The sequence below is a fragment of the Mauremys reevesii genome, linkage group 7 (assembly GCF_016161935.1).
Source record: "Mauremys reevesii isolate NIE-2019 linkage group 7, ASM1616193v1, whole genome shotgun sequence".
NCBI classification, from domain to species: Eukaryota; Metazoa; Chordata; order Testudines; family Geoemydidae; genus Mauremys; species Mauremys reevesii.
The window spans coordinates 69,328,477-69,353,565 of NC_052629.1; the positions used below are offsets into that span (position 1 = coordinate 69,328,477).

General features: G+C 43.0%; 1 protein-coding gene and 1 long non-coding RNA gene across 4 annotated transcripts in view; one reads left to right on the forward strand and one right to left on the reverse strand.

Moving 5' to 3' along the window:
* The first annotated feature begins 5,527 nt into the window (after positions 1-5,527).
* Positions 5,528-25,089, forward strand: part of LOC120368624 — a 29,097-nt gene continuing 9,535 nt past the window's right edge. For 2 of the 3 annotated variants that reach the window (XR_005582697.1, XR_005582699.1), the window contains exons 1-2: positions 5,528-5,589; positions 21,430-21,834. This is a non-coding gene — a long non-coding RNA (uncharacterized LOC120368624). Of the gene's footprint in view, positions 5,621-21,424; positions 21,835-25,089 lie in introns of all 3 variants that reach the window. The other variant, XR_005582698.1, reaches the window with a different exon arrangement.
* TM9SF3 (transmembrane 9 superfamily member 3) overlaps positions 18,506-25,089 on the reverse strand; it is a 91,979-nt gene continuing 85,395 nt past the window's right edge. Inside the window, exon 15 of the mRNA XM_039480864.1 lies at positions 18,506-20,328. Coding sequence (XP_039336798.1) covers positions 20,261-20,328 — 68 coding nt within the window. The 3' untranslated portion in view covers positions 18,506-20,260. The remainder of the gene's footprint in view (positions 20,329-25,089) is intronic.

Consider the following 25,089-nt stretch of genomic DNA (forward strand, 5'->3'; position numbering starts at 1 on the left):
TAATCTACCACTTCCTATGGCACCACATGCCAAAGTTATCACTGGTTCTAGTAATAAATCAAAGGATGTGCCAATTCCCCTAGTACTTTGCTCTTGTGAGACTAGGCACATTCTCCCCTCCTGGCTACTTGAAGGGGTAGCTGCTCCACTCCCTCCAGGATGGGTCCTGGCAGTGTTGTTCTCCTTCTGTGAGGGGAGTAAATACTTGAACATCTCCAACACTGGGAATGCAGCCTCTCCTGCTATCAGCACTATGGTTCAGCAGAGCTACCTGAGTGCTCATTAGTGGGATTCAGCTATGTGCCATCAAGGAGTGGGAACCGTCTTGTGACCACATGGAAATCCTCTGCTGACCACCTTTAGGGTGGCAGCCCATAGGCTGGGGTTCTGTGCTAAAACAAAAGGTCCCTTTGTAGAAATTAGCACTCAACACTTGCTTCAGGTCTGAATAAATAAGTCAATGTTTGTGGTTTCCTACTTCTGTGGATTAGTTTGTGCAAGCCCAGCTGATTGTTCTATCCAGGTGATCACTGTTATCCAGATGAGTGAATTTACACAGACATAACAGCAAAGTCTCTTTGTGAGGATACAACTTCTAGACTTCTAACACCAAGGGAGCTCAGCCCTTCTTTGAATGCCCGTTTGGCATTCTCCCAAGCTGTAACATTCTTTAAATTGCAACCAAGTGATGTTCAAGGAGTGACATTTCTTTCCCTCACTGAAAAAAAGATGACAATCTTTACAGCCAAGTGCCCCGATCAGTGTAAGTCACATGCACACACATCAAACCCCAACAGAAAAAGGCTTGTAAAATGTGGTTTTTTGATCCAAGAAGCTAAACGGCCCCTGAAATGTAAAATATAAATAATGTGATTTGTTGAGAGACAGAATCTTGCTTCCAAATGTTTGACAAGAAGGCTAATGGTATATTGGGCTGCATTAGTAGGAGCATTGCCAGCAGATTGAGGGAAGTGATTATTCCCCTCTGTTTGGCACTGGTGAGGCCACATCTGGAGTACTGTCTCCAGTTTTGACCCCCCCGCTACAGAAAGGATGTGGACAAATTGGAGAGTCCAGCGGAGGGCAATGGAAATGATCAGGGGGTTGGGGCACATGACTTATGAGGAAAGGCTGAGGAACCTGGGTTTGTTTTGTCTGCAGAAGAGTAAGGGGGGATTTGATAGCTGCCTTCAACTAACTGAAGGGGAGTTCCAAAGAGGATGGAGCTCGGCTGTTCTCAGTGGTGGCAGATGACAGAACAAGGAGCAATGGTCTCAAGTTGCAGTGGGGGAGGTCTAAGTTGGATATTAGGAAACACTATTTCACTGTAAGGGTCGTGAAGCACTGGAATGGGTTACCTAGGGATGTGGTGGAATCTCCACCCTTAGGTTTTTAAGGCCCGGCTTGAGAAAGCCCTGGATGGGATGATTTAGTTGGTGTTGGTCCTGTTTTGAGCAGGGGGTTGGACTAGATGACCTCCTGAGGTCATTTCCAATCCTAATCTTCTATGATTCTATGACTCTACCTGTTTTCCTCAAAACTAGTATTCTAAATTCCAGATCAGAATCTGTCTACAAGAAAAAACATGAATACAAGTCACATTGGAAACCCCACCGTGGGATAAGTAAAGTGGGTAAAGATTTCCACTCATCAATTTCAGACTAGTATTTGTGAACTAAATAGAAATTCCTTATCCTCAGTGGAATATGTTGTACAAATAAGATTGCAGGGCCAAAACCAGACCACTTGGTTCATCCAGGACTGTTTCTTACCACATTTCAACTTCTGTAACTATATTTGAATCTTCAAAGGGATGGTGCCTCAGCCACTTCCATTAGTCTAGTCCACTGTCACAGTCCCAAAGTGCTCCGACAGTAAAAGGTGAGATTTCCCTCCTTGGCCTCCGCTACTGCTCATTTCTACCTTTGCCAAATGTGTGAATATTTTTCCTCCTTCATTTATAAAATTATAAAGGGTATGTATGGTCTGTGAGCATGGATGCCCTCTGAACCCCAAGCACGTTCTCCTTAGCTCCCTCATTCTTGTTTTTCTCTTTTCTTCCTAACTATGGGGAGCAGAATTCCATGGTACTCCAGGTGCACTTGCACTAGATTATGCAGAGCACCAATCTTTACCCTGGTTTTGCCATGTATTGTAGCCTATAGTGATGCTGCTTATGTTTATATAGTAATGTTAAAATATAAGTAGGGCCAAAAATGTATTTCTCAAAAATTGGCTTGACCATAGTCAGTCGAGGCCAGTAAAGTATGAGTAAAAGTGAAGTGAGACAATTCAGATGCAAGTTGAAGCTGAGTTATGTTGTAACTGGCTTTTACAAGTTTTTTAGATTAAATGTTGATGTTTTGGATGCTTAATGTTAAGAGTCAGTAAGTAAAAAAATAATTATAGTAAAGGTGGATTTAATGTTAATTAAGGGACATTGTAATTAATAATTAAAAGGTTAGCACACTCATTTTAGATTAGGCATGCCCATCTACCATCAAGGTACTGTCAGAGAAAGGGTTATACCTATTTTCCTCATTTAAGGACTGATCTCCCCTAAACGTATCATTTCATCTTACAATTTAGTATAAATCCAGTGTAATATTGTAACCTGTTTGCTTAACTAACTACTTTATATTAAGGTTTTACTTTTTATCACTCATTGTGTCATTCACAGCCCTTCACTAAATTAAATTACCTATAGCCACCCTGAAGGCAGGAACTGTAAATAATTCAGTTTATTTTTATTAATTATTTTTAAAATTACTGTCTGGGAATACACAAACCAAAAGGTTACAATTGGTGCTGAAACCCAGGCCTGGGAAATGCAGGACTGAGTGGATTTGGGGGGTTATTGGGGAGTGAGAAAGTCAGGAAAGCTTCAGGGAGCAAAACTTTTCCTTCTTACTTAGGCTGTTTACACTGTGCACCTTACAGTGGTACAGCTTTATGGACAAAGCGCTGTCCACACCATTGCTTTTTGTCGTTAAAACTTGTGTTGGTCAGGGGTGTTTTTTTTTCCCACACCCGACTGACAAAAGTTTTACCAACAAAAGTGCATTGTAGCTATAGCCTTAGAAGCCTTAAGTTTCATAATGCAGTTGCAAAACTGTTTTGAGCAGTCTGGAATTGTTTTGGGCACTGCTTTTAATCAATCCAGAGTACTTTCTCTCCTAAGCAACTGCAGTTAAAATATTGGTAGTGTTACACAGTGGAACTGATTTTTTAAGTATATGGTTTGATTTTTGGTGGTACTGAAGGTTACAGAAACCCAGAACCGGCTCAAGGACGTAGATGCAAAACCATCTGGGAATTACCAGGATACAGCCAAGCAGTTATGCCTGGGCCTCATGTCTGTCCACAGACCTAAATAGCATATTGACTAAATTGCAACACCCCCCCACACACAGCTGCCCTGTGTCAGTTGACTTGGGCTCGCAGGGCTATAAAATTGCCGTGCAGATGCCTGGGCTCAGGCTGGAGCCTGGACTCTGGAAACCTTCCCCCTTGTGGGGTCCCAGGCTAGAGCCCAAACGTCTACGCTGCAATTTTATAACCCAGTGGCCCGAGCCCAAGTCAGCTAACACGGACCAGGCAGAGGTGTTTTATCACAGAGTACACATACCCTTAGGCTGTAGGGACTGGACAAAGAAGTAATTTTCTTCTGGGATTGCCAAGGCTGGTGACAGCGCACTAGCCTTTAATTCCAGTGCCAGAGGGAGAATAGGGCTGACTGTGCTTCCAGCTTAACTGTTAATTCTGGCTCACAGATGTGGGGAGTTGACAGTGCTTCTCCCCTCACCTGTCGATAATACTACTCCCCAGAGAGACCAAGGACTCCCAAGAAGGGTGTCTCTTTAATTCTGGAACCGAAAGGGGTGTTTTCCGCCTTCGTCTAAAAACTGATTCCAGGCCAAGGTGACTGAAGACCCTAACACAGGTAGTGGGAGGTGATTAAGCAGTGTTCGATTCCCAAAAGAATCCAAAGGATCACTGGAAAACTTCCACTAGTGATTACATTCAAGAGGGTGACTGCGCACCTATCCTCCACCTACATTGATTCTGGTCCAAAGAGAGACTGAATATCCTTACTATCAGGGACATTAAGTTGGGCTGCGGATGTATAAAATGTAACATGCTACAAGTACATATTAAATAAACTGGTTTTTACACTAGTAACCGTAATGAGTGGGGGAGTGTCTCCTTAGTATGTAGTGGTACACAAGTGGTAAAGCAGCACTAACAGACTTAATACGCCTGTGTTCCAGAATGAACAAGAAATTTTAATGCTGTCTGTTAAGTGTTATATTGCCAGTCATGGGAGACATCATCACAGTAAATATAGCAGAGCAGCAAGATCCCTTTGGGTTTGTGAGTACTTTGTTTAAAATACAAGGCTGATAACCAGAAAGTTAACAGGAATGATTTAAAGGGAGCAACAATGAACAGTTTGTTGTTACTGTGTAATACTTTAGAGAGAAAGCTTAGGCAAAAAGGAGAGCAATATGAATTAGTTAAAAGGGAGATTAAGACCATTGCAAACCAGGCTAAGGACTGTGTACAAGCACTGGTGAATCTTACCGCTAGGTGTCTAATGATTTTGAGCAGGTTTGAATTAGAAACCAGCACCTTAGAAAGCTTGCCCTCCATTTCCAAAGCAGTGCCCAGCCCAGTCTGATTCACTGAATCAATGTAGGGTGACCAGAGAGCAAGTGTGAAAAATCGGGATGGGGGTAGGGGGTAATTGGTGACTATATAAGAAAAAGCCCCAAATATCAGGATTGTCCCTATAAAATCGGGACATCTGGTCACCCTAAATCAATGGGATGACACGGTGGCAGAAATTTGTTGCATGAATAATTCCCTTGAGCTACAAGGGAAGGAACTGAAATAGTTTCACAGCCAACTTGACAGTCCAAATACACTCAAACAGAAATCCACAGCTGCCTCCTCTAAGGCAATGTGATACCTGGTTTTCTGATTCAATTGATCAGGCCCTGATTCTAAAAGCCAGGTAAAGCGGGGGAGAGGATACACATTCACAATGCCCCCAGAACCCACCAAGCAGTATAATGGCCTCTTTAGGTACAGGCAGAGCAGGGAGAACTGTACCAGCTCTGCTAAGAGGTGGCAAGGGAATGTGTATAGTGGACACAGGTGCAGGTGTATTTGCATTATGACCCTCACCCAGCCACCTCGCTGTTGGAAAGGAGTCGTGGCTATTGAGACTATTACAAAACAGCCTATTAAAATAAAGCTCTCACCCACTGATAATCCCCATAGGAGATTTATGCAGGACTCATGTTTGCTCTCGCTAAGTTACTAGAATCATGAAACCTGCTGGGAGCAGATTTTCTGGTGACACATGGGTTGAGTTTAGATTTGACTAACAAGTTGATTTGTCTAACAGCAGTAAAGGATTTGGGGGAAAGAAACCTTTGTGGTTCCGGAACTCCATGCTGTTGCTGCAGCCCACACCAGCCTCTTATGACCTCAGTGTGGAATACAACAAAGACATGTTCAAGGACACTCGACAGCCAGTCACACAGAAAAATGCAGCAGCTTTTGCCATACACAACCATGATTGTGGGTGTACAGACATAAAACTTTAAACTAGGTATTGGGGGGAGACGGTTGGGAGATGTCCAGGCACTCTGCACGCCAAATTTAAACATTGAGAGGGAGGACAACAGGATAAGAACGGATATAGCCAGAGGGAGGGGTTTGGACATAAGGAAGAGGGGGGGGATGGATACTAGACCAATAGGTCATACTGGTGGTACTGGGTCCCTACCAAATTGGGTAACAAAGATGAAAGAAGCCAAACAGCAAAAATTAGGATGTTTGTTCACCAATGCGAGAAGCCTAGGTAACAAAATGGAGGAATTGGAGCTCCTGGTCTGAGAATTGAAACCGGATATCGTAGGAATAACTGAAACATGGTGGAACGGTAGTCATGACTGGAGTACAGGTATGGAAGGGTATGTGCTGTTTAGGAAAGACCCAAACAAAGGTAAAAGTGGGGGAGTAGCATTGTATGTCAATAATGAGGTAAACTGTAATGAAATAACTAGTAATGGAATGGATAATACGGCGTCCGTTTGGGCAATGGTCACATTAGGGAAGAAAACTACTAGAGCCTCCCCTGGGATAGTGATTGGGGTGTGCTATAGACCGCCGGGATCTAGCCTGGATATGGATAGAGAACTCTTTAATGTTTTTAAGGAGGTAAATACTAATAGGAACTGTATGATCATGGGAGACTTTAACTTCCCGGATATAGATTGGGGAACAAATGCTAGTAATAATAATAGGGCTCAGCTTTTCCTAGATGTGATAGCTGATGAATTCCTTCATCAAGTAGTAGCTGAACCGACGAGGGGGGATGCCATTTTAGATTTGGTTTTGGTGAGTAGTGAGGACCTTGTTGAGGAAATGGTTGTAGGGGACAACCTTGGCTTGAGTGATCATGAGCTAATTCAGTTCAAAATAAATGGAAGGATAAACAAAATTGCATCTGAGACTAAGGTTTACGATTTCAAAAGGGCTAACTTTACTAAATTAAGGCGACTAGTTAGGGAAGTGGATTGGACTAACATATTTAGGGATCTAAAGGCGCAAGACGCCTGGGATTATTTCAGGTTGAAGTTGCAGGAGCTGTCAGAGGCCTGTATCCTGAGAAAGGGAAAACGGTCCTTAGGTAGCAGTTTTAGACGGAGCTGAATGAGCAAGCGTCTCAGAGGGGTGATTAAGAAAAAACAGAAAGCGTACAAGGAGTGAAAGATGGGAGGGATCAGCAAAGAAACCTACCTTATTGAAGTCAGAGGGTATAGGGATGCAGTGAGAGGCCAAAAGCCGGGTAGAGATGGACCTTGCGAAGGGAATTAAAACCAATAGTAAAAGGTTTTTTAGCCATATAAATAGGAAGAAAACCAAGAAAGAAGAAGTGGGACCGCTTAAAACTGTAAACGGAGTGGAGATTAAGGATAAACTAGGCATGGCACAATATCTAAACAAATATTTTGCCTCGGTCTTTAATAAGGCTAATGAAGGGTTTAGGAATAGTGGCAGAGTGACTGATGGGAATGAAGGTGCGGGGTTGGAAATTACAGTATCCGAGGTAGAAGCCAAACTTGAACAGCTTAAGGGTAGTAAATCCGGCGGCCCGGATAATCTTCATCCTAGAATATTAAAGGAATTGGCGAGTGAAATTGCAAGCCCGTTAGCGATAATTTTTAACGAATCTCTAAACTCGGGGGTTGTACCGTTTGACTGGAGATTAGCTAATATAGTTCCTATTTTCAAGAAGGGGAAAAAAAGTGACCCGGGTAACTACAGGCCTGTTAGTTTAACATCTGTAGTATGCAAAGTCATGGAAAAAATATTAAAGGAGAGAGTAGTTACGGACCTTGAGGTCAATGGCAATTGGGACAAATTACAACATGGTTTTACGAAAGGTAGATCGTGCCAAACCAACCTGATCTCCTTCTTTGAGAAAGTAACAGATTTTTTAGACAAGGGAAATGCGGTGGATCTAATATATCTTGATTTCAGTAAGGCGTTTGATACGGTACCGCATGAAGAATTACTGGTTAAATTGGAAAAGATGGGGATCGAAATGAAAATCCAGAGGTGGATAAGGAACTGGTTAAAGGGGAGACTGCAGCGGGTCGTATTGAAAGGTGATCTGTCGGGTTGGAGGGAGGTTACCAGTAGAGTTCCTCAAGGTTCGGTTTTGGGTCCGATCTTATTCAATCTATTTATCACTGACCTCGGAACCAAAAGTAGAAGTGGGCTGATAAAGTTTGCGGATGACACGAAGTTGGGAAGTATTGCCAATTCGGAGAAGGATCGGGATATCCTCCAGGGAGATTTGGATGACCTTGTAAACTGGAGTATTAGTAATAGGATGAAATTCAATAGTGAGAAGTGTAAGGTTATGCATTTAGGGATGACTAACAGGAATTTTAGTTATAAGCTGGGGACGCACCAGTTGGAAGTAACGGAAGAGGAGGAGGACCTCGGAGTCCTGGTTGATCGCAGGATGACTATGAGTCGACAATGTGATGTGACCGTTAAAAAAGCTAATGCGGTCTTGGGATGCATTAGGCGAGGTATTTCTAGTAGAGATAAGGAGGTGCTAGTCCCGTTATACAAGGCGTTGGTGAGACCTCATTTGGAGTACTGTGTGCAGTTTTGGTCTCCCATGTTTAAGAAGGATGAATTCAAACTGGAACGGGTACAAAGAAGGCTCACTAGAATGATCCGAGGAATGGAAAGCCTGTCTATGAAAGGAGACTTGAGGAGCTCGGTTTGTTTTCCTTAACCAAAAGAAGGTTGAGAGGAGATATGATTGCTCTCTTTAAATATATCAGAGGGATAAATACCAGGGAGGGAGAGGAATTATTTCAGCTCAGTACTAATGTGGACACGAGAACAAATGGATATAAATTGGCAGTCGGGAAGTTTAGGCTTGTAATTAGACGAAGGTTTCTAACCATCAGGGGAGTGAAATTCTGGAACAGCCTACCGAGGGAAACAGTGGGGGCGAAGGACCTCTCTGGCTTTAAGATTAAGCTTGATAAGTTTATGGAGGGAAGGGTTTGATAGGATAATGTGATTTAGTCAATAGGTCAATAACGTGCGACCACTGGTAATTAGTACCGAGGGTCAATGTTGGGATATTGAAAGTCTTTTTCCTGAGTGTCTGGCTGGAGAGTCTTGCCCGCATGCTCGGGGTTCAGCTGATTGCCATATTTGGGGTCGGGAAGGAATTTTCCTCCAGGGTAGATTGGCAATGGCCCTGGAGGTTTTTCGCCTTCCTCCGCAGCATTGGACAGGGGTCACTTGCTGGAGGATTATCTGCTACTTGAAATCTTTAAATCAGGATTTGGGGGCTTCAACAGCTGAGTCAAGGGAGAGAATTATTTCAGCAGTGGGTGGGTCAGCTTTTGTGGCCTGCATCTTGCGGGAGGTCAGACTAGATGATCATAATGGTCCCTTCTGATCTTAAGTTCTATGATTCTATGAACTTTTCATTACAGAAGAATATTCTCCTCAAAATCCATACCATACTCCTAGGGAAGCTAACAGATTTGAGGAAAATCAAAGGTTACAGTATCCAAGATGAACTGGTTTCTCCCCTGCCAGTATGGCATTGCACCACAAGTTCTGTTTCATAGTATCATCTCAAATCTTGTTGCACTCAACTTTCCAAACAGCAGTCCCTTAGTTTGAACTAGTGTTGATTTCCTCTTTATGGGTATAGGCTTTACATCTATTTATACTTAATCTCATTGAGATAACTGGCTCTGTGGATACGGGGAAAGCAGTGGATGTGATGATATATCTTGACTTTAGCAAAGCTTTTGATAAGGTCCCTCACAGTATTCTTGCCAGCAAGTTAAAAAGTATGGATTGGATGAATGGACTATAACAGGGGTTGGCAACCTGCGGCACGAGTGCCGAACATGGCATAGTGAGCTGATTTTGAGCGGCACGCAGCCGTCTGCCACAGTCCTGGCCCCACTCAGCCCTCCCCCCCGCGCACCACTCTCCCCTGCAGAGGCAGGAGGCAGAAGCTTGGTTCTGTGGCAACCAAGCTTCCCTCTCCCCTGCTTCTTCCCCCAGAGTGGTGCTTTCCTGCCCCACCCCCTCTCCTTCCCTGTGCCAATCAGCTGACGGCCCCAGCAAGGGGGAGAGGGGAGAAGAGCAACAGCGTGCAGGCAGTTCCCTAGAGGGGACAGAGAGAGGTAGGGACGGAGCCTTGGGGAAAGGATTGGAACAGGGACCATATCCCTTCCAGCCCCCTGCCATGAGCTGCTCAGGGCAGGGGGCTGGGAGCACCCCTACGAGCCGAGCACCCCAGCTCTCTGCCCTGACCCCCCCCCCACACACAGCCTTCTGCCCTGCAGCCCCCATACCTTTGCCCTGATCCCCCCCCACTGTCTTCTGTTCTACACCCCCCACCCCTCTGCCCTGACCCCCCACACAAACACTCTGCCCTGCAGCCCCACACACCCCATCCCTCTGCCCTGATCCCCCCCACTGTCTTCTGTTCTACACCCCATGCCCCCAGCCCTCTGCCCTGACCCCCACACTCTGCCCTGCAGCCCCCATACCCCCATCCCTCTGCCCTGATCCCCTACTGTCTTGTTCTACATCCCCCACGCCCCTCTGCCCTGACCGCCCACACACTAAGCTTTCTGCCCTGCACCCCCCAGCCCTCTGCCCTGACCCTTGAACCCCCTCACCCACAGCCTTCTGCCCTGCGCCCCCAGCCCTCTGCCCTGCACCCCCACCTCAACACACCCCCATCCCTCTGCCCTGCATCCCCACAGCCCCATCCCTCTGCCCTGAACCCCACCACACCCCCAGCCCTCTGCCCTGCACCCCCACAGCCCTAGCCCTGACCCTTGACCCCACACCCAGCCTTCTGCCCTGCACCCCTCAGCCCTGACCCTTGGCCCCCCACACACTCAGCCTTCTGCCCTGCAGCCCCATACCTCTGCCCTGACCCCCACTGTCTTCTGTTCTACACCCCCATACCCCCAGCCCTCTGCCCTGACCCCCCACACAAATACTCTGCCCTGCAGCCCCCATACCCCTCAGCCCTCCGCCCTGACCCTTGAACCCCCTCACACACAGCCCTCTGCCCTGCACCCCCCAGCCCTCTGCCCTGAACCCCCCACCTCAACACCCCCCCAGCCCTCTGCCCTGAACCCCACCACCCCCAGCCCTGACCCTTGACCCCCCACACCCAGCCCTCTGCCCTGCACCCCCTCAGCCCTGACCCTTGACCCCCCACACACCCACCCTTCTGCCCTACACCCCCCAGCCCTCATCCCTGAACCCCCCCCAGCCTTCTGCCCTGAACCCCCTCCCCCAGCCCTCTGCCCTGACCCCTGAAACCTCCCCACCCAGGTCTGGGGTCCCGGCCGCAGGCCCTGCTCAGCCTGCTGCCGGCCTAGGTGAATAGAACCCCAGGCTGGCAGCAAGCTGAACAGGCTGGCGGCGTAAGATCAGCATTTTAATTTAATTTTAAATGACGCTTCTTAAACATTATTGGGCTCAATGGCTCCATGTTTAGTTGGCAGCTGGTATCAAGCGGAGTGCCCCAGGGGCCCGTCCTGGGGCTGGGTTTGTTCAACATCTTTATCAGTGATCTGGATGATGGGATTAATTGCACTCTCAGTAAATTTGCAGATTACACTAAACTGCAGGGAGAGGTAGATATGCTGGAGGGTGAGGACAGGGTTCAGAGTGACCTAGACAAATTGGAGGATTGGGCCAAAAGAAATTTGATGAGGTTCAACAAGGACAAGTGCAGAGTCCTGCACTGAGGACGGAAGAATCCAATGCACTGCTACAGGCTGGGGACCGACTGGCTAAGCAGCAGTTCTGCAGAAAAGGACCTAGGGGTTACGGTGGACGAAAAGCTGAATATGAGTCAACAGTGTGCCCTCGTTGCCAAAGAAGGCTAATGGCATATTGGGCTGCATTAGTAAGAGCACTGCCAGCAGATCGAAGGAAGTGATTATTCCCATCTATTCGGCACTGGTGAGGCCACACCTGGAGTTTTGGTCCCCTCATTAGAGAAGGGATGTGGACAAATTGGAGAGAGTCCAGCGGAGGGCAATGAAAATGATTAGAGGGCTGGGGCACATGACTTATGAGGAGAGGCTGAGGGAACTGGGTTTATCTAGTCTGCAGAAGAGAAGAGTGAGAGGGGATTTGATAGCAGCCTTCAACTATCTGAAGGGGAGTTCCAAAGGGGATGGAGCTAGGCTGTTCTCAGTGGTGGCAGATGACAGAACAAGGAGCAATGGTCTCAAGTTGAAGTGGGGGAGGTCTAGGTTGGATATTAGGAAACACTGTTTCACTAGGAGGGGTGGTGAAGCACTGGAATGGGTTACCCAGGGAGATGGTGGAATCTCCATCCTTAGAGGTTTTTAAGGCCTGGCTTGAGAAAGCCCTGGTTGGGATGATTTAGTTGGTGTTGGTCCTGCTTTGAGCAGGGGGCTGGACTAGATGACCTCCTGAGGTCTCTTCCAACCCTAATATTCTATGATTCATTGTTGCAGTCTATTGTTCTCATCTCTCTGTCACTACTTGGGTTGGTTCCCACTTCCTTTGTGTTTGCCTATTCTTTGGTTTGGGCTTTTCAGCAGGATTTGATTATACTCTAAGTTACAGCTCTAGGTTGTTAATGAAATTAAATTGGGTTCCATTATTGATCCCTGTTGTCTCTCACTCGATACTGCTTTTTACCTCTATAACAAATGTTAATTATGCCATAATATTTTGATGTGGTTAATAGTTATCTGAATTTCTCTATAGGTGTATTATCCCAATGTTTCTTTCTGTGTACTAAATCGGTAAATGGGCCAATACATTTGTGCTTCAGGTAGCAGAAAAAATAATTTATACCATTTGCAACCAGACCCATTTATACATTAAAACTTAGGAGACATCGGAGTGACCTATCCCTATTACTCAAAAAAGCAAAACAGACTCAACACTTTGGGAAGTAGGTCGTAGTTTGCAGAGTGCTTTGAGATCACTGAATTTAAGATTTTATGTAAATGCAAAGTATTTTAGGAGTCATTCCATTTCCCCTGTCCCAAAGAAACATCAAACAATACTTCCCTCCATTGTTCAGTCCTTGAATCTTGGGAAAATAAAGCAACTTCCTGCAATATTTCTTAACATTTGCATTTTATCAGAACAAGGGCCCCAGGTAGAAACAAAGGACCTCTCTCACAAAGGAAAGAGCAAGATGGGCTAAATCAGAAGTCCCCAAATTGTGGTATGAGAGCTTGATGTGCCATCAATTCACTTCACAACCATTTAAGAAGGTGGTTTGTGAATCAATAAAGTTTGTGAACCACTGAGCTAGTCTATTGCTTCCAATGATGCCAGCTGCAATAGGGTTAAACAAAACCATACAGGCCACATTTAGCAAGATTCCTCTGGTGTTTGGACTTCTGTGAATGTGTCCGTTGGTCTTTCCAAAGAAGGTTGTCTCTCCTGCCACAACCTCCCCCCCCCAAAAAAAAACCCAAAACCCCATGCTGGAAATTAACAGCGCCCCTCTAAACCTCTACCATCAGGCAAGAAGAGTTGCATTCCAACATCCACCCTGAGTTGTCCATTCCTGAAGAGCCTGGTAGCATATACTACCTGAATTTGTTACTAATTTGTTGATTCACAAAAGTGTTTTTAGTTTGATGAATTAGCAAAAGGAAGCTGGCTGCACCCCAAAGGAGTAGATCCTTCTTAATTACACAGAATGCACTCCTTATCCATGTTTTATCATAATTTTTTTATTTTTACATGATTATCTAAATACCGGTAAATTTCTAACCTCAACCGCAGTGGCACAGTCTGCTATATCATCACTGACCACAGAACATGCTAAACCTTTATCTAACTTTCAAGACCAAGACATTCTTAGCTTTAAAACATTTTAAACCTAGATTTCCTTTGCTGTGTCATGTTACTAAAACCAATATTTTTAGTCTTACTTTGACCACTGATGCAGATTTTGGTTTATTGCACTTTGTGTGGGTTAGACAAGGAAGCTTAACTGGCCAGCTTCAGATTCTCAGACAATGCTGCAGTGTTTTGGGTTGCAATTGCAAACACTTCTTGGGAGCAGGGCATAGAGAAACTAAAGCTCAACTACAAACCGTTTTCAGCTAATGAAAAAAGGTTGTAATTACAACTGTTTAAAAAGCTTTTACAGAGTCTAAATACTGAATTTAAGGTTCCTAACTGCATCCCCGTAACACTGAATGATTGTATTAGAAAGCAGAGTTATTTGACATGAGATTTTCTCCAGTTCTTAGGCTTGAAGGTGTTCCTGCTTTGGTAAAAGCATTAGACCTCCTTTTGATTAGACTTCCAAATAAAGCAGGGACAATGCTAATTAGTTCACCTGCTAACTGCTGGCCAGACACAAGAAGGAAACAAATAGTTTCCATTCCATTGTTGCACTACACGGTGAGGGCACATTGCTACAGCCCACACTAGGATAGCAGCTTGCAGCAATGCATACAATACACCACTTTCCTAGCAAATTAAAGTGATAGTTAAGCCAAGATGCTTGTGATTCCTAAGCAGCAGACACCCCAGATGACGGCAAAAAGGGAGCCTTCCCTCCTCCTAACTAGGCCAACAGAAGCCATGCTTTAGCTATTGTTGAACCTTGAGGTTCTTTTTAAGACTATGATTCTATTGCCTTGGTACATTACAGGCATTGGAAATTTACAGATATAAGAAAAACCTTGAGAAAGCGGAAGTACAATAGACTGCATACAATAACTTCCCTTTAAGGAAATTAAATATTTCCTGATATTCTCTGATCCTAATGCTTGGAATTATTCTCAGCAATAAGTGACTTTAGATGTAGACACTTCTGCATACCAGGTAGATGACCAATTACCACTCTGGACTTTCAGAACAACCTTCTACAAAGCTCCACCAAAACTTGGCCACTGTACATCTTCAAATCCTTCTGCTAGAAAGAAATCTATTGTTTCATTAGCCAGCCTTTTTCCAACAAGACCTACTGCTGTAAAAAGCATCCCTACATGATCAGAGCAAATTTGTTTGTTAGGTTTATGGGCTGAAATACAAATAAGATTTGAGAAATTATCCAATTCAAAGGATGTAAATCTTCAGTATCCTAATATTTATCAACTGTTGGCTAAACTGGCTTGTGGCATAAAGTATATTGCCTCCATTTATAAAACTTTTCACTTGTACGCATTGAATAACTTCCTCACCTGTGAAGTTCCCTCACTTACACAGAAAGAAGTTAAAAAGGCTACAAGGAGTTTATTGGCCTCAATGTGACAGATTCCTGCAGTGCAGATCGAACTTCCATTTAATAATTTTGTAGTAAAAAGTATTTTTGTAAAAATATTTAAAATTTTCCAAGTTTGTTCACCCTTCTACTTTGGGGTCGAATTCAGCAAACCATCCCTATTCAGCAAAGCACTTCAGCTTGTTCTTGGCCATTGTCTACCTTTTTAACAAAATGATCCATTTTACGTGATAGTGCCATGTTGTAATGAACAAACTAGTTAATCACAACAGGAACACGCTCTAACTTGTGCTACAAAAGGTGGAAAAACAAGTTCTTCTGTAAAATGTAAGCAATATTCTACTTGCATATTAATCTGCTATTATAAAAACACAGCACATGTTATGTGTACTCATGCAAAGGAGCCTTAGATAGAAGTTGCTTTTTGAATATTTCACATGAACTCTTGTATACTCTTATGAATCTTCTGTCTAGAATATAAAGAAAGTATCTGGGGGGTTAAATTTAATTATTTAAAAAAAAAAACGTATGTTACAACGCATAGAACTTCAGCAAGTACCCAATACATGGCCTTGCCTTGATAGTACTGCTGGATAGCAAGCTACTGTTTCCACAGACCACAAGTGCTTATAAGATTAATATACCAGCAAGTAACAATTTTCCCCTTGTGTTTTGTATCAACCTTTCCTCTGTAAGAATCTTTTGCAATTCTTATACTCTTATCAGTATACTGATAAGAATGAAATGGAAAAGCCTTGAAAATAGACCTTTAGAGAGCCTAAACATGAGCCTAAACACCGTCATCAGTTTTTCTTCAAACATAGGCTAATTCAGCATATAGGACTAGCCTCTCTCAAAACAAACAAATGGGCGCACCCTTTTTTGGTCCTCCCCCCAAATTATTTAGATTTTCTCCATGCATTAGAACTCGCTAATGTCACTTTACAAGATACTGTAAGAGTTGCAATTGTACAGACCAATGGTTTTCGACCTTTTTTCATTTGCAGACCCCTAAAAACTTTCAAATGGAGGTGCAAACCCCTCTGGAAATCTTAGACATGGTCTGCGGACTTCCAGGGGTCCGTGGACCACAAGTTGAAAGCCATTGGTCATTTGCTATACCATGACCCCAAGGTTGCAAAAGAAAAAAGTTTCAGGATCACTTCTACCTAGCCATGAAAAAAGAGCAGGTTATCACCTCCAGATTGAAAACCCATGCCCTAGGTAACTCCCAAACATATTACAACAAAATGTTAGCATTAATTCTAGGATTTAAATGCATCTCCCAGAGAAAAAAAGTTACCTAGCTTTCTAACTGCATGCATTTTTCTCTGGAAGGAAATCATTCCTATTCCAAAAAGACACTTTGGAACTCCCACACTGGGAAAGATGAAAGAACTGAAGAGCTGCTCCTGAAGGATGGAAATGCATCAGCACAGAGTTTTGCATTCTCAAGTCTGGTTCTAGTCTAACAGAACAACAAACGGCATTACATTTGTGCCTCAAGTCTTGTCCACGTTTGGGGGGGGGGGGAAATCGGGAAATCTGATTCACTTGGGAGCCCTTTCCAATTCAGCTGAAGTGATTATAGTAATGGTGGGAGTCCCGCTGCAGCAGGTTTAGCAAAAACAATGACAAAAAGGGGTCCAGCTATCAGATCCTTGACTATTATACAGGTCCCACCTGTGCTAGCACTGGACCAGAGACAACGCTGATAGGAATTTAAGAAATTTCAGCGTGTAGACTTGAGTCTAGCTCAAACACACTCAATTTACAAGAGTTGCCTCCAGCTGTAGTCCTAAGATCTGAAATTCAGACTGGGTTCTTTTTAGTTTATACATCATTACCACTAAATTTCAGCAGACCAAATTCTGTCCTTAGTTCCATGTCCTTCAGTAGGACTGCATATATGTAACTGAATGGGTTGTGCAACTATAATTTACTGTTGACAGAACCAGAATAAATTCTAACTCATTACTGTTGCCTCTGCAGTGCTGACAATAGTAAAATCTAAATTTGCCACTAAAATGAGTAGATCCCTCTGAACAGAGACAGCGAGCTTTCAGTCAGGCACGATCAATTTTATCTAGTCACTTTTGCAACTATAACTGCATTTTAAGTTACACTGATGCTCCTATGCAACCAGATGTCAAAAGTCCAATAAAAATGACTACAAAATAAACAACTTAAATCTCTAACGTAGCATTCTCCTTTTTCCTGAAGTACGTACTACAGCTGCATTCTATTCATATTCCTTCCGAAATTCAAAACATTCACCGTTGAATATATCCAACACATTTGGCTGAGATGGGCTATTGTTATACATCACCATTTAGTAAATTCAACAAAAGTCATCTGTACTAAAATAGGAAGAGCCAAACTGAAGAGTTCCTAACAGATGGCTTTAAAGCCAATTCAAAAACTGACAAGAGGCCATGGTAGGAGAAGTATTCGGCGTAAGATCTTTATTTCATCCACAATAGAGGAAGGGCTATGTTGCCTAAGCCAGAGCTTCCACATCCTATTACCTGAGATGGTTCAAGCGGTATCCACAGTAACTTGAGCTAATAACTAAACCCTGCTCAAACAGCAACCATGACAAGGACAAGCAGTTCAAAATAACAAAGCAGTCACACTTCACAATCCTTCAAAAGCAGAAAACACCTATTCCTGCACTAGAATAGAAGTGTAAAAATGTCAATTATTTAAAACGTAGAGCATTTCTCCAGAGGAACATACCTGCAGAAATGAAATGCATCTTTTCAATGTCACTTTAAAAAGTACAGTGTGCTGTCTGGATTTTCTGAAGCTAATAATGCCAGAGGATGGAGAAAGGAAATATGCAGCATGCAATTCTGTAGCATTAAAAAAAAAAATCCAACTACAAGACAACCAATTAAATGAGATTCAAAAATGATTTATGACATTTCTGATAGACCAATCATATTCCAGTACCCTAAATACAGCGATACAGACCCATTATTAATAATCCCTTTCCAAATCTTGTACCACATGGGGCACTTAATGTATTTATTGTGTTTGATAACTGATTTTCACTTTACATTCAGAAGAACATTCAACAGAAGAGGGCTAGGAAAGTCACTAGAGGGAACAAGTACAAAAAACATTTTTGTTTAAAGTCTACATTTTGTGAAACAGTCATTTTATTAAGGCAAAATAATTGCTGACCAAGTTTATGCTCCCCTTCAGTCAGTCTATGTGCTTTTAAACTACAACTATCTTATGTCAAACAGCAAAATATAGCTACAACCAACTATACACTTACTTTAAATGCCACTTCCCTTTTCCTGCAAAGATCAGTTAACATTGGCCAAGAAAATCAGTGTGTGTGGAGAGATTTTTATGGATCTATATGGGTAAAATTTCAACAGAATATGTAGGATATAACCTCTTTCACATCTCTGGATTTGGCTACATTCTCTCTATTCAGTGGAATTATCTTGTTCCAGTCATTTAAAGCTCATATACTTTACATAAAATATACACAGGATGCACAATTTTCTAGAAACATACCTTGTAATAAAATACTTCCTATGAGTTCAGTTCTCCCCTCTTCAAGGGTGGAATGGTATTTCATCCCTCAGCTCAATAATGGTATGTTTTGTAAATACACAATTTAGGGATAATTAATACAAATACCATTGCATGGGGTCACTGTCCTTTTTCTTTTTAATTCAACAAGTTGCATTTTCTGGGGCAGATGTTATGTTCCAAACAGACTGTCTTATGAAAGCCATCCCTATAAGGCATGTGTCAAAATCCCAAGCTGACTGGCTTTTAAATCTCTCATGAAAACAAATGAAGAATCCCTCTAGCCAAGAATACTACACAATTAACACTCACTTGTCTTAGAAAATCTTAACCTTTATTTTCCCGTTTATATTAGTGCTCCTCATTTCTTCGCCCCAGTATACTAATTGGATCAACAGATTTCCCCATAAACATTTCAGTCAAGAAGGATCTTTCTCAGCTGGCCATCTTTGGAACTGTACTGTATAGCCTCCGGATGTAGGCAAACTTTCTCAGACTTTGAAGCGTGGGTTTTCGATATTTGAAAAGCACAGTAATACTGTATACAGAAAATGGCATTCAATAGCCTTGCCTTTTTAAACAAACATTTTCAACTGCAAATTCATCTATTTTGACAATCAGAACATTTTTGTCTGAAAAGTTTATTTTAGTTTTCTGAACACTCTAAAGCAACCGTGCTTTAGATGTTACATAAGTGTCCAGATAGGATTAAACAAAAATTAAAATGTTCTAAATTACAAATATTAACTCCTGTAAGAGCTTCAGAAAGAAAACAGACCAGAAAGTAGGACATACACACATTGTGAGGAAACCCCAACGTTTCATGCAATGGCAGGCAAGATGTAAAAAGCCACCCAAATTCACACATTTGTACACCGAATCATCAGAAAAAAGTACTCTGTAGTAAATCTGTACATCCAAATACATTTGGGATCTACACCTAAGTTACATTATTTAATGTTATATACACTTATTACCACTTTATAATGTCTTAAGGAAAGCCTTCATTCAAACCCAAACCAAAAAAAAGACTAACTTTGGAAAAAAAAAGGAGAATCACTTTAGACATTCAGTTAAAACGCTGGTTTTGTTTTAATCTAGACCTCAAAACGTTTAATAAAAACAAACAGCATCCTCTTCATTTAACATTTTGCTTTCTAACTGTACAGTAAATTGCACTGTCTTCAGACTGTATCTTCTTTGGATGGTTTTAAGATGTAGCTGGATATTACTTTAAAGATAAATAAACGGGAAGTTGGTCCAACTAGAGTGATTGCTGATATATTACATGCAGGTGAGTTTAATATATTTTTAAAATTATTTTTTAGACAAATGGGTGTAGGGATAGCTGATACTGCAAATGAACCAAAAGAAGCACCCAGAGTCAAAATACAAAACATACTTCTATCCTGACAATGGCAGTGAAAACCAGAAAAGTAATCTTTCTGGAACAGCATTTTTAGATAATTTAGAAATGTTAAGTACCAGGAAGACTACTAATCAAGCAGTTTTAGCAGCCAAGTTTCCCTCTTTTTACTGAATGGAACAAATTCTTGAAATAAACTGTTTGTCCTCTTCACTGAAGAGAGCTAGCCTATTCATCTTTAATGAGCTAGGTTTTTTGGGGGAAGATTAGCCATGTACTGTAGTAATGCCTACTGCATATAATCCAAGCATTTGCTGTGAACAGTTGGAGAAAGCAGTCAGTAAGAATCTAGGATCAATGAAAATAGATGTTACTTTAAGCCATCCACAAAATGGAGACCCACACGAGGCCCAGTGTTAAAACCCAACTTTCTTCTTGCGCTTTTTGTTGTGCAAGTTCATCCCCCATTGAAAACAGTAACTGATCCATAGTTCAGTTTTCTTATTTCCTTAGTCAATTTTCACATTAGTGTAGATTTTACGAACAAAGGCACTTGTTCCCATGTAACCAATAGCTCCTGCAAAACAAAAAATAAAATGTATATTTTAGAGATCACCTAATAACTATTAACATAAAACAAATATACTGTTCTTAGTCATTTAAGCCATTCATTCTGAAAAAAAGACAATTATTGACCTGAGAATACTTGTTCTCAAACTGTATACAATTATCCATGCTCCCAGTGAATAACTGGCAAGAACTCCCATAGCTCTAAAGATCTAAATCCATTAAACCATCTGCCCAGAAGACTATGCTCCCTTGCCCTGATAATATAGCAGTGCCCCCTACTGCTTCTAATAACCAGGTCCTTTTCTCCAAGCAAAGGGTGGAAAGCAAAACATTCCCAAATCTCTGGGGTAGGTGGGTTTTATTATAAGTTACATACTTTATGAAAGTGAATGTTCTTTTTCTCACCATGAGGTAGAAATGAATAGCAATAAGTTGTTAAAAGGAAATTGCAACCTGCAGTTTTCAAATTAGTAAGAGTCATGAGGCGAGTATGCTTGGACCACAGCAGTAATAAAGGAACAGGACATTAGATGTTTGAGGGTGGAAACAGTTTCAGATTGAACAATACATCGCAGTAGTAAAGGGCCTCCTAACAAAACTAGACACTCAGATGGCAAGAGAGCAAGAACTCATTCCAGAAGCAGGTTCTGCAACTCCAGTAGGCCAAACCTAGAATTTAAGATGGATACGCAAGGCTGAGTAAGCAGTAACATAGAGAATGCTACATGACTGTACTGCATATAGGGTGACCAGACAGCAAATGTGAAAAATCGGGACGGAGTGGGGGGGGGGGGGTAATAGGAGCCTATATAAGAAAAAGACCCAAAAAAATCGGGACTGTCCCTATAAAATCGGGACATCTGGTCACCCTAACTGCATACCTCCCAAACAGGAACAAACTGAATGTTACTGCGGATGCCAACCTGTGAGGATAAGCTAACATGACACCCAAGGTGCAAACTCGATAAGAATCAAGAGAACTGCAGTTACTCAGCCAGTCTGATCCACTCTATGGTGTGAAATGAAACCAAAAGCTGTGCGACAATCTAAGGACTGTAACCACTGCAGATAAAAGCCCAAGTTTATTAAGATGTTCTTTCCAGAATAGGTTATGCATGGAAAACTCACACTGGTGCTCCTCTGCGACAACACAGATTAAAGCCCAGGATGAAGCATCTGAGATAAAGGGGGTCCAAAGCACTTGAAAAGGAGATCCAGATATGAACAAAACTTCCAGAGAAGAACAGGTGATTCCAGAGCCTGAACATCTTTAGAGAAATGCTGCAAAAACTTTCCACGTTGGAAAAGCATTTCTACCATAAGAATGGCACTCACTGATACCCACTTCTACCAGCCAAACCAAAAAAGGGAGAAAATCAAATCAAAACCCCTACCCAAGCAGAATTTCTACCCCAAAAAGGGAAAAGTACCAGAGACTCCATGAATTCCACTAGACACTTCACATGGAAGGTGCTCAGATAACTACAATGATGGGTCACAGGATAAAACAAAGGTAAACCAAAAAATAGTGTCATGCTGGTTGATTAAAGCTTAAGAGTGCCACATAAAGGAAACTAAACCTTAAACACTGCCAACTTCGAAAGGGATCAAGAATAAGATGCGTCTTGACCAAAATGGGGCTTTTAAGATGATTATTTGTCTCTCCTGAGACACGTCAGAACTTTTGGATGGGGGAGGATGAAAGGTACATATGGAGCCTTTCTCCAAGGGATAGGGAAGAAAGGTGTCCATCACTGCTGTAGCTGGAGTGCCAGCTCAAGCACAATTAGCATGGCATGTCTACACAGCCTGGGAATCACACCTCCCAGCACAAAGGCAGACATATCATAAGACTCTCCAAAGGAGAAGACAGGCTTTGGTCTGAGATGTGGCATTCATATACTCCTTTTAGCTCATGGGCACAAGCTAAGAATGTAGGTATTTCAGTATGAACTAGGGTGACTCCAGCATCATGGTGGCAGTGGCAGAGAGATCCAAAGAGCACCTTCGTGCTTAGAATTATGATCCAGAAGAGCTGAACCAGAGATCTTACTCACATGCACAGCCATCTCTACCAATAAGCTTTCAGGGAGGCAGAGGGAGCGGGGGAGAGCGGGAAGTGGGAGGAAGTAAGTTGTAATATTCTTTGGTGCAAAGTAATTGTGCTCAGCCCTTTTGAAATTCCTGATACATATCCTTCAACCACCAGTTAAGGAATGAACGAACAGGCACAACCAAGCTACTGGCAGGATGGGGATGTTTCAAAGTGCAGAAAAATCCGGGCTCTCTTCAAACTTCCTATAAACTCATGAGGACTGAGGAGTCCTTTGGATCTTCCAGGCTACTGAGCAAGTCCTCCCATTAGCCTCAAATAGCAAGCTGTGATTGTGAAACCAAAAGATATCCCAGATGCATCTGAGTTAGATCAGGCCATCAGCACCAAGCTAGCTAACGGTTCAGAACGGAGCGCATCAAGAGCAATAAGAGCATGAGGCATAAGTATCAGCATATGATATTCTAGGCAGGTTCAGCATCATGACTGTGCTTTATCTAGCTAGCAGATATGGCGTATGTATTAATGACTTGGCCAAGGCAATAGGATTAAATGAATTCAGTCAGTACTACTGGGGTTGGAGTAGACTGCTTGACGACTTGGAAAGACTAGATGTGGCCAGGCTAGTTTAGTGGTCTTCTCTAATAGTCTGTGTTGAACTTAGTCAAATATCAGGGATGTTTTCAGAATTCCTTGAGCATGTCAAAACCTTGCCTTCCAGCCTTGCCGGCGGTAGCTGGCCACTCTAAAGGTGCTGAACTACTGCTGAGAAATTTGTAACGTTCTGCCTGCACCAAAGCAGACAATGTCAACAGTTTAAATTCTATTTAAGCCGAGCTACTCTGAAGCATTCTGACACTTGTGCTTTGAGGCCCTCTGGGGCATAGTGATGTCAGACACTACAGAAGCTTGGGAGGCCAACAGACCCTTAAAACATTCAAGTTAGGTCCTGGCAGTTTGGAGGAGACCTCAGGCCACAGATTTCAGCCACAGAAACAAGTCATGGCCTACCCTTAATCTTGGGCAGTAGTCATATCCATGAGGGACAATTTATGACTGCATCCAAAGTATGGCTTGAAGCCCCCAGTAGCATAGAACGTCACTGTGTTAGCCAAGAGAGGAAATGAACAGAGTGTGTGCTACCCCAGGTGAGGGTATCAGCTATAGAACAGCAGTTCTCAACCAGGGATCCATGGCCTCCTAGAGGGGCCTTGAGCTGGTTTCAGGGGGCCACAGGGCCCTGTGTCTGAAGCACACAGCTAAAAATCTAGAGCACAACCACAGGGAGCCCCAAGGCTCAGTGCCCCCACGGGGCTGAAACTAGGAAAGGAGCCATGGGGCTGAAGACCTGAGGCCTGGCGCCCGCCTCCTGGGACTGAAACCAGGATCAAAGCCGCAGGGAGTCCAGGGCCCTAGTACTCCCTCTGGGGCTAAAGCCCCAATCCCGGGTGGCCCCTCCCGTTCCCGGGACTAAAGCTGAGTGTGAAGCCGTTGGGCTAAAGCTCTCATCTCTGGTGCTCCCCCAGGTCTAAAGCCCTGAACCCCAGTACCCCTGCGGGGCAGAAGCCTTGAGTGCCACACAGCCAATCCCCTGCAGAACAGAAGCCACAGTCCCCCCTCTTCTCCCTACCCAGTGGCTGAAGTCCAGAGTCCTCTGCCCCCACTGGGCCCCATAGTTTTTATAGCATGTTTGGGGGGGGGGGGCTCTAAAAGAAAAAGGTTGAGAACCCCTGGCTTAGAAGACTGGCGATACAGGAGTTCCTGACACACACTACTTGGAACCCAGACCCAGGTATAAAGACTATTATTTGTAACTTTTGAGTAAGAATTTTACTTACAGGTATAACCCATCAAGTAAGAAAAATTGTATTTTGGCTAGGGGGGTTTTCAAGGGACTTGGCTAACAGGATATCTGTGAGCAAATACTTGTTTAATGCAGTAACTGTAAACAGTCCCATCTCATCAGAACCATAAACTTTCATAAGCATGTAAAGCAAAACTCAAAGGATACAAACAATCAGGAACACCTGAATCATAAAAGAAACAGTTTCCTTACTGTTGCTTTGAGAAAGGGGTTGGACTAGATGACCTCCTGAGGTCTCTTCCAACCCTGATATTCTATGATTCTGTGTTCCTAATACCACAAAACTACTAATGCAAATCAGAGTTGTGATTTTGTATACACAGGAGTTAAGAAACTCCAAGGAAGAGAGTAAACAATGTAAGTATTTATCTGTCAAGTGCACCATATATGCAACTGAATTAAGCATGGACAATATGAAGTTAGTAAGCCATGAGAGCAAGAAGAATGGCTACCCAGATCAGATGAGCTCCCCCCTATGCTATTTAAAGAGATGGGGATTTTTAAAGTTTTATCTGTCTCCTGCATTAAGATCAAAGGTCGGGAAGTTGTAGGGAGCTCCATACTGCCATTTTCAAAGCGCTCATGCTCTACAGGAAGCAGTGTTCTCCAGTCATCAAAGTACCTTACAGTGTGTGAAATCTGAGTTAGCTAAACACAGTCGAGAGATTTATGATCGGGATAGGTGACCTAAATGTGCAGGGACTCCAAAGCAGGCAAGTTCATGTTAATCGATTCCAACAGCATCCAATTGCATGATCCTGCAGATAGCCAAGTGCATGAGCATCGTCCCTCCATGCATTGTTTCATAATAGATCAGCAGTAAAAAGCATGCACAGTGCACATTTTTCTAA